General features: G+C 48.2%; 1 protein-coding gene across 1 annotated transcript in view; it reads left to right on the top strand.

The window, feature by feature from the left end:
• Window positions 1-670: 670 nt before the first annotated feature.
• Window positions 671-15,541, top strand: part of LOC122543849 (tyrosine-protein kinase receptor UFO-like) — a 51,755-nt gene continuing 36,884 nt past the window's right edge. The window contains exons 1-3 of the mRNA XM_043682677.2: window positions 671-983; window positions 3,348-3,400; window positions 4,340-4,997. Of these exons, the coding sequence (XP_043538612.2) occupies window positions 893-983; window positions 3,348-3,400; window positions 4,340-4,997 (802 nt within the window). The 5' untranslated portion in view covers window positions 671-892. The remainder of the gene's footprint in view (window positions 984-3,347; window positions 3,401-4,339; window positions 4,998-15,541) is intronic.

The following is a 15,541-nucleotide window of genomic DNA, read 5'->3' as shown; positions in this document are numbered from 1 at the left end:
TCTGTCAGGAGTGACTCAGCAGATATCACTACTGCCCAACCAAAGATTGTGGACTCTCTCACACCACGCACAGCTGGGCACATAAATCAGGCTGACAGCTCCAGTGCAGAAGGAACACTGCCCTACCTCAGCTAATTTCAGCCGAGTCAAACAAATTCCACTTGGGCAGATGCAAAACGACCTTAAGTGCTGTTTTGTAGACATGGAACAAGGAGTTTTCCCCAGTGTCCCTTCACCCTTCAACTAACCTCCACTTAAAAAATCCCTGATGATCTGGTCTTTATTGCTTTCCTGAATGTGGACGCCTTACTGAGTGCAGACTAGTGGCTGTGTTTACAGCAGTAACTGCATATCAAATTAACTACAAAGCACTTTGGGACGCTCTTGAGATTATGCAAGGGGCTATAGGAACGCAAATTATTACTCAATCCTTATCTTCAAGGATAAACCTAGAGACTGAATGCCAGTTTATCCTTGGAAAGTATCTGAATTCAGCTGGAGCATGACTCCCATAAATTTACCCTTTCCACTGGGTACAATCGAAAGAGATGAGGTTTTATTTTGATTTTTGTTAGACTGCACTGGTTAGGCATTCTGACTCAAAAGCAAGGATTTTATTATTGTACGACAGGATTGGAAAGGATTTGCAGAAATAGTAATTATTATTTTATTTTTAAAAACTGCTTTTCAAAGGAAAATAATTAGAAATGCATTGCAGTCATTTTCCTTCTGATCACCCCACCCCCGGCTTTGTTGTGACTGTTCAGACACCACACCCCCCTGGCTCCGATTGATATCTGATCACTGCAAGTAAAATTAGAATGTGATTCACTCTTGTGTGTCATACACCCAGGCCGAGCCTGAGACAGCAGCCTCAGAAACTCTCAGAGCTATGCATCTGCCAGGTCCCCTGCACCTTCTGTGCCTGACGTGGTGCGTTTTACAGCCTGTGCATTCGGGAACAGAGGATCGCCTGAACGATGGTAAGGATGGTATCCGGGCTGACCACTTTCTTCTCTGGGTCTGACCTGAGGGGAGTTTTGTTTTAAGGTTTCTGGAGAATGCAGAGGTTAATAGCTTTGCTTGTATCCTTGTTTAACCCTTTTCAGCACTGACTAATTATTGTAGGAATGTGTGCTGTTAGTTCCACTTGCTTGACTCTAACTTAGAAGGTTGCAGGTTCATGTCCTATGCTCCAAGGACCCAAAGACAAGATCTAGACTGACTCTCCCAATGGAATACTCAAGGGCTGCTGCAGTGTTAAGTTTGCCAAACATAAACCAATGCTCCATCCACTCTCTTGAAGGGTGGTTGCAAAGGTGTTTAGCACACTGCTCAGACCTTTGAGTGTAGGAGTTAGGAAGTCATGCTGAGGTTGTGCAGAATGTTGGGGAGGCATCTTCTGGAGTACTGTATGCAGTTCTGATCGCCCTATGGGAAGGATATTCTTAAACTGGAGAGGGTTCAGAAGAGATTTACCAGGACGTTACCAGAAATGGAGAGTATGAGGGGAGGCTGGATAGGCTGGGACTTCTTTCAGTGGAGCGTTAGGGAGGTTCGGGGTGACATTATAGAGGTTTATAAAATAGAGGACTGCACAAAACACTATATAGGACAAACAGGAAGACAGCTAACGATCCGCATCCACGAACATCAACTAGCCACGAAACGACACGACCAGCTATCCCTAGTAACCACACACGCAGATGACAAGCAATATGAATTTGACTGGGACAACACTACCACTATAGGGCAAGCCAAACAAAGAACAGCCAGGGAATTCCTAGAAGCTTGGCACTCATCCACAAACTCCATCAACAAACACATCAACCCAATATACCGGCCACTACAGCGGACAGCTGAAACTGACAACCGGAAGCGGCAGGGACAGGCCACTATAAATGCCGGAGGAAACACCACAGAAGCGCTTCACAGGAGGCTCCCAAGCACTGAGGATGTCACCTCGACAGGGGACGAAACGTTTGCAACAAAAACTTCCAGCTCGGCAAACAGAACCACAGCAGGTTTATAAAATGCCGAGGGGCATAGATAAGGTGAATAGCGAAGATCTTTTACATGGGGTGGGGAATTTCAAGACTAGAGGACATATTTTTAAGGTTCGAGGAGAAAGATTTTAAAAGGACATGAGGGGCAACGTTTTTACACAGCAAATGGTCTGTGTATGATATGAACTTCCAGAGGAAGTGGTGGATGTGGGTACAATTATGACGTTCAAAAGACATTTGGATGAGTACATCGATGAGAAAGATTTGAAGAGATATATGCCAGTTTGGGACTATTCGAGGAAGGGTCACTCAACCCAAAACATTAACTCTGATTTCTCTCCACGATGCTGCCAGACCTGCTGAGCTTTTCCAGAAATTTCAGTTTTGTTTTTGGTTTACAGCATCCACAGTTCTTTTGGCTTTTAGTTTGGGATTATGGTGCGCATGGACTGGATGGATTGAAGGGTCTGTTTCCATGCTGTATGACTCTAAGTGCACAACCATCACTTTGGAAAAGATCTGGGGAGTTTACCAACCCCTCCTTGTCATGGCTAAATTGAATCCCTCAAGTAGCATCTAAAAGATTATCTAGTGATAGCCCACTTATAGGAGCTTCCTATGAGAAAATTCTACATTTATAACAGTGAATATACCTCAGATTTAGTTGCCTTAAAGCATTTGTTGGGCTCCTGGTCATTACATAGCACTCCCCACTGGACAGTAAATGTGCAATGAGTGAGAGCAGGAGTAAGCGATAGGTACCAATGAATGCCCTAAAGTCAAACAATCAACCAACATTTAACACATACCTGAAGCTCACCAACCTGTGAGACATGGTAGCCGCCAGTCTCTACCCCAAGAGATGTTGAAAAGTAGCGAGCGAGACTTTTGTAGGCCTCAATAATGTTGCCTTGCTTCAGACCAAATTAGTTTTAACTTTCATCACTGTGTAACTTGCACACACATAGCCACACCTTTCATTCATTTGATATAGCGTATCGATGGATATATATATAAATATCCTCTTACACCCTCTGAAGCAGTGACACATGGATGAGCCAACAGATAAAAGGCAGTAGGAAGAGTAATCTTTTGCATTTCATGCAATGGAATAGAACACCTACATTGTGAAAACAGGCTGTTCGGCCCGTTGCGTCCACTCTGACCCTCCAAAGAGCATCCCACACCTCTATCCTACCCCATGCATTTCCCATGGCTAACCCAGCTAGTCTGCACATCCCTGAACACTATGGGCAATTTAGCATGGCCACTCCACCTAGCCTGCACACCATTGGACTTACACTTTGGATTATGCTTACAGGAACTTTTCTTCTTTTGCAGTGGTCCTGTTTGACTCTTGGCACAGCAATAAACTGTTGAAACGTAACACCAAGGTAAGCAACAATCCTCTTGCTCCCATCACTCCATTGTTCTGTCCCCGCTTTCAACAATTTTTCATCATATTCACCACAAAAAATAATTATCACAACTTACATTTGTACATCTCCCTCCTCTGGAATAATAATTAGATGCGGGGTAAATGAGAAGGGGAAGACAGCCAACATTTTCAGGACAGGGACAGGATGGCATAAGATACAGATTAAAACTCTCTGTACACTGTCAACGTCAAATACTCCTGGGACAAGGAGAGCATGTGGTTAGATACAGAGTAAAGCTCTCTTTACACTGTTCCCATCAAATACTCCCAAGACAGGGACAGTACTGGAATAGGTACAGAGTAAATCTCTCTGTAGATGGCCCCATCAAACACTCTCAGGACTGGGACAGCATGAGGTTAGATACAGAGCAAAGCTCCCTCTACACTGTCCCCTATCAAACACTCCCAGGACAGGAATAGCAAGGGGTTAGATACAGAGCAAAGCTGCCTCTACACTGTCCCCTATCAAACACTCCCAGGACAGGAATAGCAAGGGGTTAGATACAGAGTAAAGCTCCCTCTACACTGTCCCCCATCAAACACTCACAGGTCGGGGACAGTACAGTGTTCTATGCAGAGTAAAGCTCCCTCTACACTGTCCCCCATCAAACACTTCCAGGACAGGGACAGCATGGGGTTAGATACAGAGTAAAGCTCCCTCTACACTGTCCCCCATCAAACACTTCCAGGACAGGGACAGCATGGGGTTAGATACAGAGTAAAGCTCCCTCTACACTGTCCCCCATCAAACATTCCCAGGACAGGGACAGTACAGGGTTATATACAGAGTAAAGCTCCCTTTATGTGATCATAAGAATTTGTGCTCATCTCTTCCTTGGACCTCTATGAATGTGACTGTATATTCTAGTCCATGTCCTGTATTTTGCACCCACAGTGGTCACATGGCAGCTTTACCCTGGAGATTAATTCACCCCACCTGGTGTACCAATGCTGCCCGATGGACCCTGAACTCCAGAAAACGTCGCAGGTTTTGTGGACCGGTCCAGTCTCTGCCGGGGATGCTCGCCACCTCTTTCTGGACCTGACCTTTACCCTCTTGAGCTGCCTGTTCCCGAGCGACTGTAGGGAGGACTTCAGTGTGTACTTCTTTCAGTCGGACAATGATTACGCCAGACCCAGAATCCACGAATCCGTCAGGATCCGTGTCAAGGGCGAGAAGCACTTTCCGACAGAGTACCTGGATGGGCCCATCGACTGGGAGAAGCTGAGAAGGGCACTCAACACCGTCACAGGGGAGAGCCTGGGTCCCGTGAGCCGCTCAGTCTTCCAGCTGGGCTTCGATTATATTGGCCCCTGCCTCCTCCTCAGCTCCTTCAAGGTGTACTACAAGAAATGCCCACCGAGCCTTCACAATCTGGCCGTGTTTCCTGAAACTACACGCAGTGGCGAGCTGGTCCTTGGCCAATGCGTGGATAACTCGGTACAAATGGGGCTACTGCAGCGCCGCTGTGGCACGGACGGTGTCTGGGGACCCTCTGCTGGTCACTGCATCTGCAGAGAGGGTCACCAAGCTAAAGGCGATGTCTGTGAAGGTAAGGGCTATATTAATCTACTCATTGGTTCCGACACCACCCTGGAGTACGTGAGGACTGCAGATACTGGAGATCAGAGTTGAGAGTGTGGTGCAGGAAAAGCACAGCTGATCGGGCAGCATCCGTGGAGCAGGAGAACCAACTCTTTGGGCATAATCACTTCATGAAGGGCTTATGCCCAAAACGTCGATTCTCCTGCTCCTCGGATGCTGCCTGACTGGCTGTGCATTTCCAGCACCACACTCTCCACCAAGGAGTACATATGTACAGAAACATAGAGTCATACAGCACAGAAACAGACCTTTCAGTCCAACCAATCCGTGCCAACCATAATCCCAAACTACACTCGACCCACCTGCCTGCTCCTGGCCCATATACCTCCAAACCCTTTCCTGTTCATGTACTTATCCAGGCGTCTTTTAAAAATTGTAACTGTACTCACATCCACCACTTCCACAGGAAGTTCATTCCACACACGGACCACCCTCTGTGTAAAAAAGTTGCCCCTCAGGTCTTTTTAAAAAATCTCTCTCACCTTAAAAATGTGCCCCAGTCTTGAAATTCTGCTATCTTTGGGAAAGGGCAACTACCATTTACTCTATCTGTACCCTTCATTATTTCATAAACTTCCATAATGTCACCTCTCAACCTGCTATGTTCCAGTGAAAAAAGTCCAGTGTTTCTCTATAATTCAAACCTTCTGTACCTTTAGATTTGATAATAGATGCTATTGTTAAACTGCCAGACCATTGAATAAATCTTAGCAACTGTGAGAGAGGGAATACATTTCAACAAACACCCCCTCACCCCAATTCCCAAACTTTTCCCTGCGGCATTGACCCTATTTTGAGCATTGAGGCTTGACAATGATCATAACCATTTCTTTTCATTCCCTCGTGGGATGTGGATGTCACTCGCTGGGCCCAGCATTTATTGCCCAGCCCTTGAGAAGGTGGTGATGAGCTGCCATCTTGAACAATTACCATCTTGTCCATTTGGTGTAGAGACACCCACAATGACATTGCAGGTGTTCCAGGATCATGGACTCAGAGCGTGGAGAGCTGTGAACATTGTACGGGAAGGGTTCCTGGTTTGCCGAGAGGTTGCAGACAAAAAAACCGCAGATGCTGGAATCCAAAATAGACAGGCAGGAGGCTGGGGGAGCACAGCAAGACAGGCAGCATCAGGAGGGACAGGCTGGAGGCTGGAGGAACACAGCAAGGCAGGCAGCATCAGGAGGGACAGGCTGGAGGAACACAGCAAGGCAGGCAGCATCAGGAGGGACAGGCAGGAGGCTGGGGGAACACAGCAAGGCAGGCAGCATCAGGAGGGACAGGCAGGAGGCTGGAGGAACACAGTAAGGCAGGCAGCATCAGGAGGGATAGGCAGGCGGCTGGGGGAACACAGCAAGGCAGGCAGCATCAGGAGGGACAGGCAGGAGGCTGGAGGAACACAGTAAGGCAGGCAGCATCAGGAGGGACAGGCAGGAGGCTGGGAGAACACAGCAAGGCAGGCAGCATCAGGAGGGACAGGCAGGAGGCTGGGAGAACACAGCAAGCCAGGCAGCATCAGGAGGGACAGGCACGAGGCTGGAAGAACACGGTAAAAATAAGGAATCCCGATGCTGGAAACCAGAGTCTAGATTAAAGTGGTGCTGGAAAAGCACAGCAGATCGGGCAGCATCTGAGGAGCAGGAAAATCAACGTTTCGGGCAAAAGCCCTTCATCAGGAATAGAGTTTTAACCCTACTGCAAATCCTCTTGCAAGGATGCCTGCCTTGAAGAAGTTTTCCTCCTCTCTCTACAAGAATCTCAGTGAGTCTCTCTCTCATTGCAACCCCCAGGTCATCTCCTGTGCCCTGAAAAATCTATTCCTGATGAAGGGCTTTTGCCCGAAACGTCGATTTTCCTGCTCCTCGGATGCTGCCTGACCTGCTGTGCTTTTCCAGCACCACTCTAATCTAGGCTGGAAGAACACAGCAAGCCAGGCAGCATCAGGAGGTCGGTGTTTTGGGTGTACCCCTTCTTCAGGACTAGGGGTGGATGTCGGGGAAGCTGCAGATAAAGGGGGTGGTGGAGTGGGGATATGTGAAGACAGGTAGAGAGTTTGACCTGATTGGTCAATGGGAGGAATGAATCCGGTTGGTGGCAGGGAGCAGTGGAAGGGAAGGGGATGGGGAGGGAGGTTATTTGAAATTGGAGTCCATCAACCTGATTCATTCCTTCAATTGACCAACTGGGTCATACCCTCTGCCTGTCTTCACCTCTCCCACTTCACACCCCTGCCCCTGCCACCCCCTTTATCTGCAGCTCCCCCCACACCCTACCCCAGTCCTGAAGAAAGGTTTGCAGAGAGGGACACCAAGAGAGGGAACAGAGTCGATAGTTCAAGTTCAGAGACTCTTCTTCAGAACAGTTGTGAAGAAGGGTAACTGGACATGAAACATTAACTGCTTTCTCTCCAAAGATGCTGCCAGACCCGCTGAATCACTCTGACAATTTCTGTTTTTGCAGAAAGCCTGCAGTTCTTTGTCTAATTGTATTACTGCAGGAGTTTCAGAGGACAGAGGTGTAGTGGGTGGAGTATGAATTAACGGTTCGCTCCAAATTTAAATTGAATTGAATTTATTGTCACGTGTACCGAGGCACAGTGAAAAGCTTTGTCTTGCGAGCAATACAGGCAGATCACAGAGTTAAGTAGCACAGATAGTAAATAATAGGGAAACAGCAGCATAAACAAAAACACAGGTACAGGTGAATGTTCAGAGTTTGTGAGTCCATTCAGTAGTCTAACAACAGTAGGATAGAAACTGTTGCGAAACCAGCTGGTGCATGTGTTCAGGCTTCTGCACCTCCTCCCCGATGGTAGAGGTTGTAGAAAAACATTGCCAGGGTGGGATGGATCTTTGAGAATGCTGGATTAGTGGTGCTGGAAGAGCACAGCAGTTCAGGCAGCATCCAAGGAGCAACGAAATCGACGTTTCGGGCAAAAGCCCTTCATCAGGAATAAAGGCAGTGAGCCTGAAGCGTGAACAGATAAGCTAGAGGAGGGTGGGGGTGGGGAGAGAGTAGCATAGAGTACAATGGGTGAGTGGGGGAGGGGATGAAGGTGATAGGTCAGGGAGGAGAGGGTGGAGTGGATAGGTGGAAAAGGAGATAGGCAGGTAGGATAAGTCCGGACAAGTCATGGGGACAGTGCTGAGCTGGAAGTTTGGAACTAGGGTGAGGTGGGGGATGGGGAAATGAGGAAACTGTTGAAGTCCACATTGATGCCCTGGGGTTGAAGTGTTCCGAGGCGGAAGATGAGATGTTCTTCCTCCAGGCGTCTGGTGGTGAGGGAGTGGCGGTGAAGGAGGCCCAGGACCTCCATGTCCTCGGCAGAGTGGGAGGGGGAGTTGAAATGTTGGGCCACGGGGCGGTGTGGTTGATTGGTGCGGGTGTCCCGGAGATGTTCCCTAAAGCGCTCTGCTAGGAGGCGTCCAGTCTCCCCAATGTAGAGGAGACCGCATCGGGAGCAACGGATACAATAAATGATATTAGTGGATGTGCAGGTAAAACTTTGATGGATGTGGAAGGCTCCTTTCGGGCCTTAGCTGAAAATGTGTTGCTGGAAAAGCGCAGCAGGTCAGGCAGCATCCAAGGAACAGGAGAATCGACGTTTCGGGCATAAGCCCTTCTTCGGGCTTATGCCCGAAACGTCGATTCTCCTGTTCCTTGGACGCTGCCTCACCTGCTGCGCTTTTCCAGCAAAACATTTTCAGCTCTGATCTCCAGCATCTGCAGTCCTCACTTTCTCCTTTAGGGCCTTGGATAGAGGTGAGGGAGGAGGTGTAGGCGCAGGTTTTACAGTTCCTGCGGTGGCAGGGGAGGGTGGGTTGTCGGGGGGCGTGGACCTGACTGGGTAGTCACGGAGGGAACAAGTCTTTGCGGAAGGCGGAAAGGGGTGGGGAGGGAAATATATCCCTGGTGGTGGGGTCTTTTTGGAGGTGACGGAAATGTCAGCGGATGATTTGGTTTATGCGAAGGGTGGAAGGTGAGCACCAGGGGCGTTCTGTCCTTGTTACGGTTGGAGGGGTGTTGTCTGAGGGCGGAGGTGCGGGATGTGGACGAGATGCGTTGGAGGGCATCTTTAACCACGTGGGACGGGAAATTGTGGTCTCTACAGAAGGAGGCCATCTGGTGTGTTCTGTGGTAGAACTGGTCCTCCTGGGAGCAGATACGGCAGAGGCGCAGGAATTGGGAATAAGGAATGGCATTTTTGCAGGAGGTAGGGTGGGAAGAGGTGTAATCCAGGTAGCTCTGGGAGTCGGTGGGTTTGTAAAAAATGTCAATGTCAAGTCGGTCGTCATTAATGGAGATGGAGAGGTCCAGGAAGGGGAGGGAGGTGTCAGAGATGGTCCAGGTAAATTTAAGGTCAGGGTGGACCTTACCACCAGGGATATATTTCCCTCCCCACCCCTTTCCGCCTTCCGCAAAACCGTTCCCTCCATGACTACCTGGTCAGGTCCACGCCCCCCTACGACCCACCTTCCCATCCTGGCACCTTCCCCTGCCACCGCAGGAACTGTAAAACCTGCGCCCACACCTCCTCCCTCACCTGTATCCAAGGCCCGAAAGGAGCCTTCCACATCCATCAAAGTTTTACTTGCACATCCACTAATATCATTTATTGTATCCGTTGCTCCCGATGCAGTCTCCTCTACATTGGGGAGACTGGACACCTCCTAGCAGAGCGCTTTAGGGAACATCTCCGGGACACCCGCACCAATCAACCACACCGTCCCGTGGCCCAACATTTCAACTCCCCCTCCCACTCTGCCGAGGAAATGGAGGTCCTGGGCCTCCTTCACCGCCGCTCCCTCACCACCAGACGCCTGGAGGAAGAACGCCTCATCTTCCGCCTCGGAACACTTCAACCCCAGGGCATCAATGTGGACTTCAACAGTTTCCTCATTTCCCCTTCCCCCACCTCACCCTAGTTCCAAACTTCCAGCTCAGCACTGTCCCCATGACTTTTCCGGAGTTGTCCTACCTGCCTATCTCCTTTTCCACCTATCCACTCCACCCTCTCCTCCCTGACCTATCACCTTCATCCCCTCCCCCACTCACCCATTGTACTCTATGCTACTTTCTCCCCTCCCCACCCCCACTCTCCTCTAGCTTATGTCTCCACGCTCCAGGCTCACTGCCTTTATTCCTGACGAAGGGCTTTTGCCTGAAACGTCGATTTCGAAGCTCCTTGGATGCTGCCTGAACTGCTGTGCTCTTCCAGCACCACTAATCCAGAATCTGGTTTCCAGCATCTGCAGTCATTGTTTTTACCTCTTTGAGAACGCTGGCAGCCTTTCTTTAACAGTGGGTCTGGTAGATGGATTCTATAGATGGGAGGTTGGCCTTTGTGATTGTCCGGGCCGAGTTCACCACTCTCTGTAACCGTCTCCGATCTTGAATGGTACAGTTGCAATATCTGGTAGTGATACATCCAGACAGAACGCTCTCGATGGTGCACCTATAAAAGTTGGCAAGGGTATTCGCCATTATGCCAAATTTCCTCAGCTGCCTGAGGAAGAAGAGACATTGTTGGGCTTTTGTAACCAGTGCGTCCACGTGAAGAGTCCAAGAAAGCTTGTTGTGAATGACCACTCCCAGGAGCTTGACACTCTCCACTTGTTCCACCTCTGTGCTGTTAATGTGTAGGAGGCGTGAATAACATCCCGCCGAAAGTCAATAATGAGTTCCTTGGTTTTGCCGGTATTGAGAGCGAGGTTGTTCTCAGGCAGAGTGTGCGCTTTCAAGCAGTGAGGTCCAGGGCATTGGGAACACATTAGGGCCTACAAGGAGGCTTCTGTGCACATGGTGGGTTGGGCGGGTGTGCTGGCACTCTGATGGTGAGCTGTGGGTGTGGAGGCCACGGCCCAGAGCTCCACTGAGGGCCCGTTATTTCTGCACCCAGACTTGCCACCCAATATTGAGGGAGTGCTGTGCTGTCGATGAAGCTTCAGCTCTGGCTGAGGCCCAGTCAGGTTTCCAGTCGCAAAAATAACAGAAAAAAGGAAGTGTCGAGAAACAGATTATCCTGCCACTTTGGGTGGCACAGCGGCTCAGTGGTTAGCACCGCTGCCTCACAGCGGCACGGACCCTGGGTTTGATTCCACTCTCAGGCGATTGTCTGTGTGGAGTTTGCACATTCTCCCCGTGTTTGCATGGGGTTTCCTCCCACAGTCTAAAGATGTGCAGGTTAGGGCGGATTGGCCGTGCTAAATTTCCCCATTGTGTCCAGGGATGTTGCAGGCTAGGTGGATTAGCCATGGGGAAAATGCAGGGCTGCAGCAATGGGGTGGGTGTTTTTCAGAGGGTTGGTGTGGACTCGATGGGCCAAATGGCCGCCTTCCACACTAGAGGGGTTCTACGATTATCATCTTTGGTATTGTTGGCGTCTTGCGTTGCCCTGAATCGCTGTCCCTTTTCTCTCCAGGACAGCGCTGACAATACTCCCAAGAGTAACTTCACGAGTGATTTTAAGCAATTCTCATAAATCTGAGGGTCCCACCAGTGACCGGAGGCAATTGTCTCAGAACCCCATCACACACCAGACCAGCAATGATCCTCTGTGCAAGGCACAGTCAGAGTGAATTGAGATGATTTGCTTTTGAAGCAATTTGTTTCGGAACAATTTGAGTTATGGCCTCACATCCCTGGAAATTCAGTGACAAATTAATTCCTGCCCGCAGAAGTGGGAGAGCCAATAGAGTGACGCAGTGGCAAATCCTGTGGTTAGCGGCGGATTGCTGGCTAATCGACCAGCTCTGTGACTGCTTTTTAAAAAAAATTTAAACAGGATGAAACCCAGCTGAAATAACTCTCACTGCAAAGAACTTAACCAACGCAGGTTGGGCTGTGCATGCATAAGTCTGAAACCACAGAATAGAACCCAAATGGAGCGAGTGTGAGACAATATCCTCCCTTACTCAGAGGCCATTATCTTTCTACTTCAAGCTTAAGCCCCCGCAAGATTATTTTTGGCTGTCCACACGGAGTCATAGAGTTTTGCAATGTGGAAACAGACCCTTGTCCATGCCAACCAGATATCCTAAACTTATCTCGTGCCATTTACCAGCATTTGACCCATATCACTCGAACCCTTCCTTTTCACGTACCTATCCGGATGCCTATTAAATGTTATTAGGTCCATCACTTCCTCTGGCAGGTCATTCCATACACACCACCCACTGCGTGAAAAAGTTGGCCCTCAGGTCCCTATTTAACCTTTCCACTCTCACCTTGAACCTATGCCCTGTAATTTGGGACTTCCTTACCGTGGGAAACGATCTTGGCTATTCACCCTATCCATGATTGTATAAACCTGTATCAGGTCACCCCTCAGCCTCTGGCAGTGATTTTATAAACCTCTATAACCACAGCTACTGATACTCCATGGAAAACAGCCCCAGCCTATTCAGCATCTCCCTATAGTTCAAACCCTCCAACTTGTAAATCTTTTCTGAATCCTTCTAAGTTTAACAACATCTTTCCTATCATAGGGAACCCAGTATTGAATGCAATATTCTAAAACGGGCCTAACCAATTTTTGTACAGCTGCAATATGACATTCCAAGTCCTATGCTCAGTGTTCTGACCAATGAAGGCAAATGTGCCAAATGTCTTCTTCACTACCCTGTCTACCTGTGATTCCACTTGAAAGGAACTGTGCAGATCTGCCTCTAGATCTCTTTGTCCGGCAACTCTCCCCAAGGCCCTACCATTACATGTACAAGTTCTGCTCTGATTTGCCGTACCAAAATGTAACACCTCACACTTACCTAAATTCAACTCCATCTGCCACTCATCAGCCCATTGGTCCATCTGATCAAGGTCCCGTTGTACTCTGAGGTAACCTTCATCACACTCCTGATGGAGGGTTTATGCCCGAAACATCGATCCTCCTGCTCCTCGGATGCTGCCTGACCTGATGTGCTCTTCCAGCTCCAAACATTTCAACTCTGATCTCCAGCATCTGCAGTCCTCACTTTCTCTCAGTCACTGTAACCTTCTTCACTGTCCACTACGCCACCAATTCTGGTGTCATCTGCAAACTTGCTAAGCGCACCTACTGTATTCACATCCAAATCATTTGCATAAACAACAAATGCAATGTCCCCAGCACCAATCCGTGCAGCACACCGCTGGTCACAGGCTTCCAGTTCAGATCTGCATCCAGAAATAACAAGCAGTTCCAGAACAAAGGGCTCAGTTCACAACACAGCCAAGTCATATTTTCTCATGCTTTGGAGATGGAAAGTTTGGGTAGTTAGACACCGCTCTCTCACATTAACAGAGGCCTTGATGCAACCCAACCCCTTGAGGTGGAATTCTCTGCTGACTGTTAATGGCCAGTGTGTGGGATGCAGTTGCTTGGGAAATCCAGTTTCAATAATCCTACACAGAGAAACCGCAGGCTTGGAGTTGGAAATGGAATATTTGTCATACAGAATAGATGTCAGGACATTGGCATTGTGGATGGATATTTAAGGTGTCCCTGTCCTGGGAGCATTGATGGCAACAGTATAGAGAGAGCTTTACTCTGTATCTAACCCCATGCTGTCCCTGTCCTGGGATTGTTTGGGATAGTGTATACCTGGGAATACCTGAAATGGAAAAGTGTCCCATCCCCAGTGTTAACTTTTGACAGACTGATAGAGTGCCTTTTAAAATGCCTCCGAGCTCAGGTCAGGGCGTGTCTTATACACCCACTCAAGCTGCTTTCTGTCTGCATTATTACTGTTAGACATCAGTGAAGAATGTAATTTGTAGTCTCCCTGGTGCCTGCTATTTGATTCAGTGCAGTATCTGAAACTCTGGGCTTTTCAGATATTGTGTGCATGGTGCGTGTTGAAATAGTGTCGCAATCCTAAATCAGGTTGTTTACCGACAAACAGCGCACATATCGTAGAGTCATAGAGTAATACTGTAATACAGCAAGGAAACACGCCCTTTGGTCCAAACTGGTCCATGTTGATCATGGTGCTCACTCAGCTAGTCCCAATTGCCTGCATTTGGTCCATATCCCTCTAAACCCTTCCCATCCATGTACCTATCCAAATGTTTTTTTGCTATTAACTACTTTCTTTGGCAATCCATTCCATACAAGCACCAGTCTCTGTGTGAAGAAATTGTCCCTCAGGTCCTTCTTAAATCTTTCTCCTCTCACCTTAAACCTATGCCCTCTAGTTTTCAACTTCCCATCCCTGGGAAAGAAAGACTACATGCATTCATCCTACCTCTGCCCTTCATGATTTTATAAACCTCAATAAGGTTGTCCCTCATTCTCCCTCTAACTGAGGCCTGCTAGTCCTGGCAACATCCTCATGAATCTTTGCACTTTTTCCAGTTTAACTTTGTCTTTCCTATAACAGGGTGACTAAAACTGTTTACAACACTCCAAGTATGGCCTCACCAATGACTTATACAACTCTAACATAACGTCTCAACTCTTATACTCAATGCCTCAACCAATAAAGGCCCAGCATGCTAAATGCCTTCTCCACCACCCTGTCTACGTATACTCTATTTTAAATTGAATGGATTGACACGAGATCATCTTTACTTTTAGCTGTACACACTCTCCCTCCCCATTCTGCTGAGTTTACTCACTCTCACTCATTCATTACCTGAATCTGTGGAATCTCTGACATCCTGCAGTTTTCTCTTATCAACCAAGTCATCAAATCGAAGTTTGGTGCCACACAATTGCCACAAAAAAATGAGGATAGACTTTTGTTCTCACAGCTGGGTTGAGTGAGATCATGAAGTGTCAGCTCAATGGGTTGCGCGCTGTAATTGTTGGGCCAGCAGGTTAAGTCCCTGCTCCAGAGTGGAGTATGTTGGCCAACACTAAGATGGCCGACAAAGATGGCCACCGGCTGGAGAGGTGGCGCCAGTGAGGTTACACTGCTGTGACGAAACCTTCTTTGCCAGAATGCATTCGTACGTGCGAGGATGACACCATCCCATTTCTGAACCCTCCCAGCTACTGACGTTGAAGACAAACCAAAGGAGGTTCACTTGGTTGAGACCAGTTATGGAGGGACTGCCTTATGAGGAGAGGTTGAGTAGATTGGGCTTGTATCTGTCAGAATATGGAAGAATGTGAGGTGACCTTAATGAAACATACCAGACTCTTAAAGGACTTGACAGGGCAGATGTGGAGAGGTTGTTTCCCCTTTTGGGAAAGTCTAGGCTCAAAGGGTATCATTTCAGAATTAGGCATCACCCAGTAAGACAGAGATGAGGAGGAATTTCATCTCTCAGAGGGTAGAGAGTCTGCGGAAATCTTTACCACAGAAGGCTGTCAAAGTTGGGTCATTACATCTATTCAAAGCTGTGATAGACAGATTTTTAATCAGAAAGAGTTAATCGAAAGTTATGGGGAAAATGCAGGAAAGTAGAGTTGAGGGTCATCAGATCAGCTATGATCTGACTGAATTACAAGCAGATGCGATGGACTTAATGGCCTACTTTAACTCGTATGTTACGGCCCTCCCCATG

This window comes from Chiloscyllium plagiosum, unplaced genomic scaffold, assembly GCF_037043375.1.
Source record: "Chiloscyllium plagiosum isolate Xiang-an unplaced genomic scaffold, Cpla_swu_hap1 HiC_scaffold_46, whole genome shotgun sequence".
NCBI lineage: Eukaryota > Metazoa > Chordata > Chondrichthyes > Orectolobiformes > Hemiscylliidae > Chiloscyllium > Chiloscyllium plagiosum.
The sequence above is the reverse complement of the archived record's forward strand: the minus strand, read 5'-3'. Positions and strand labels throughout refer to the sequence as shown.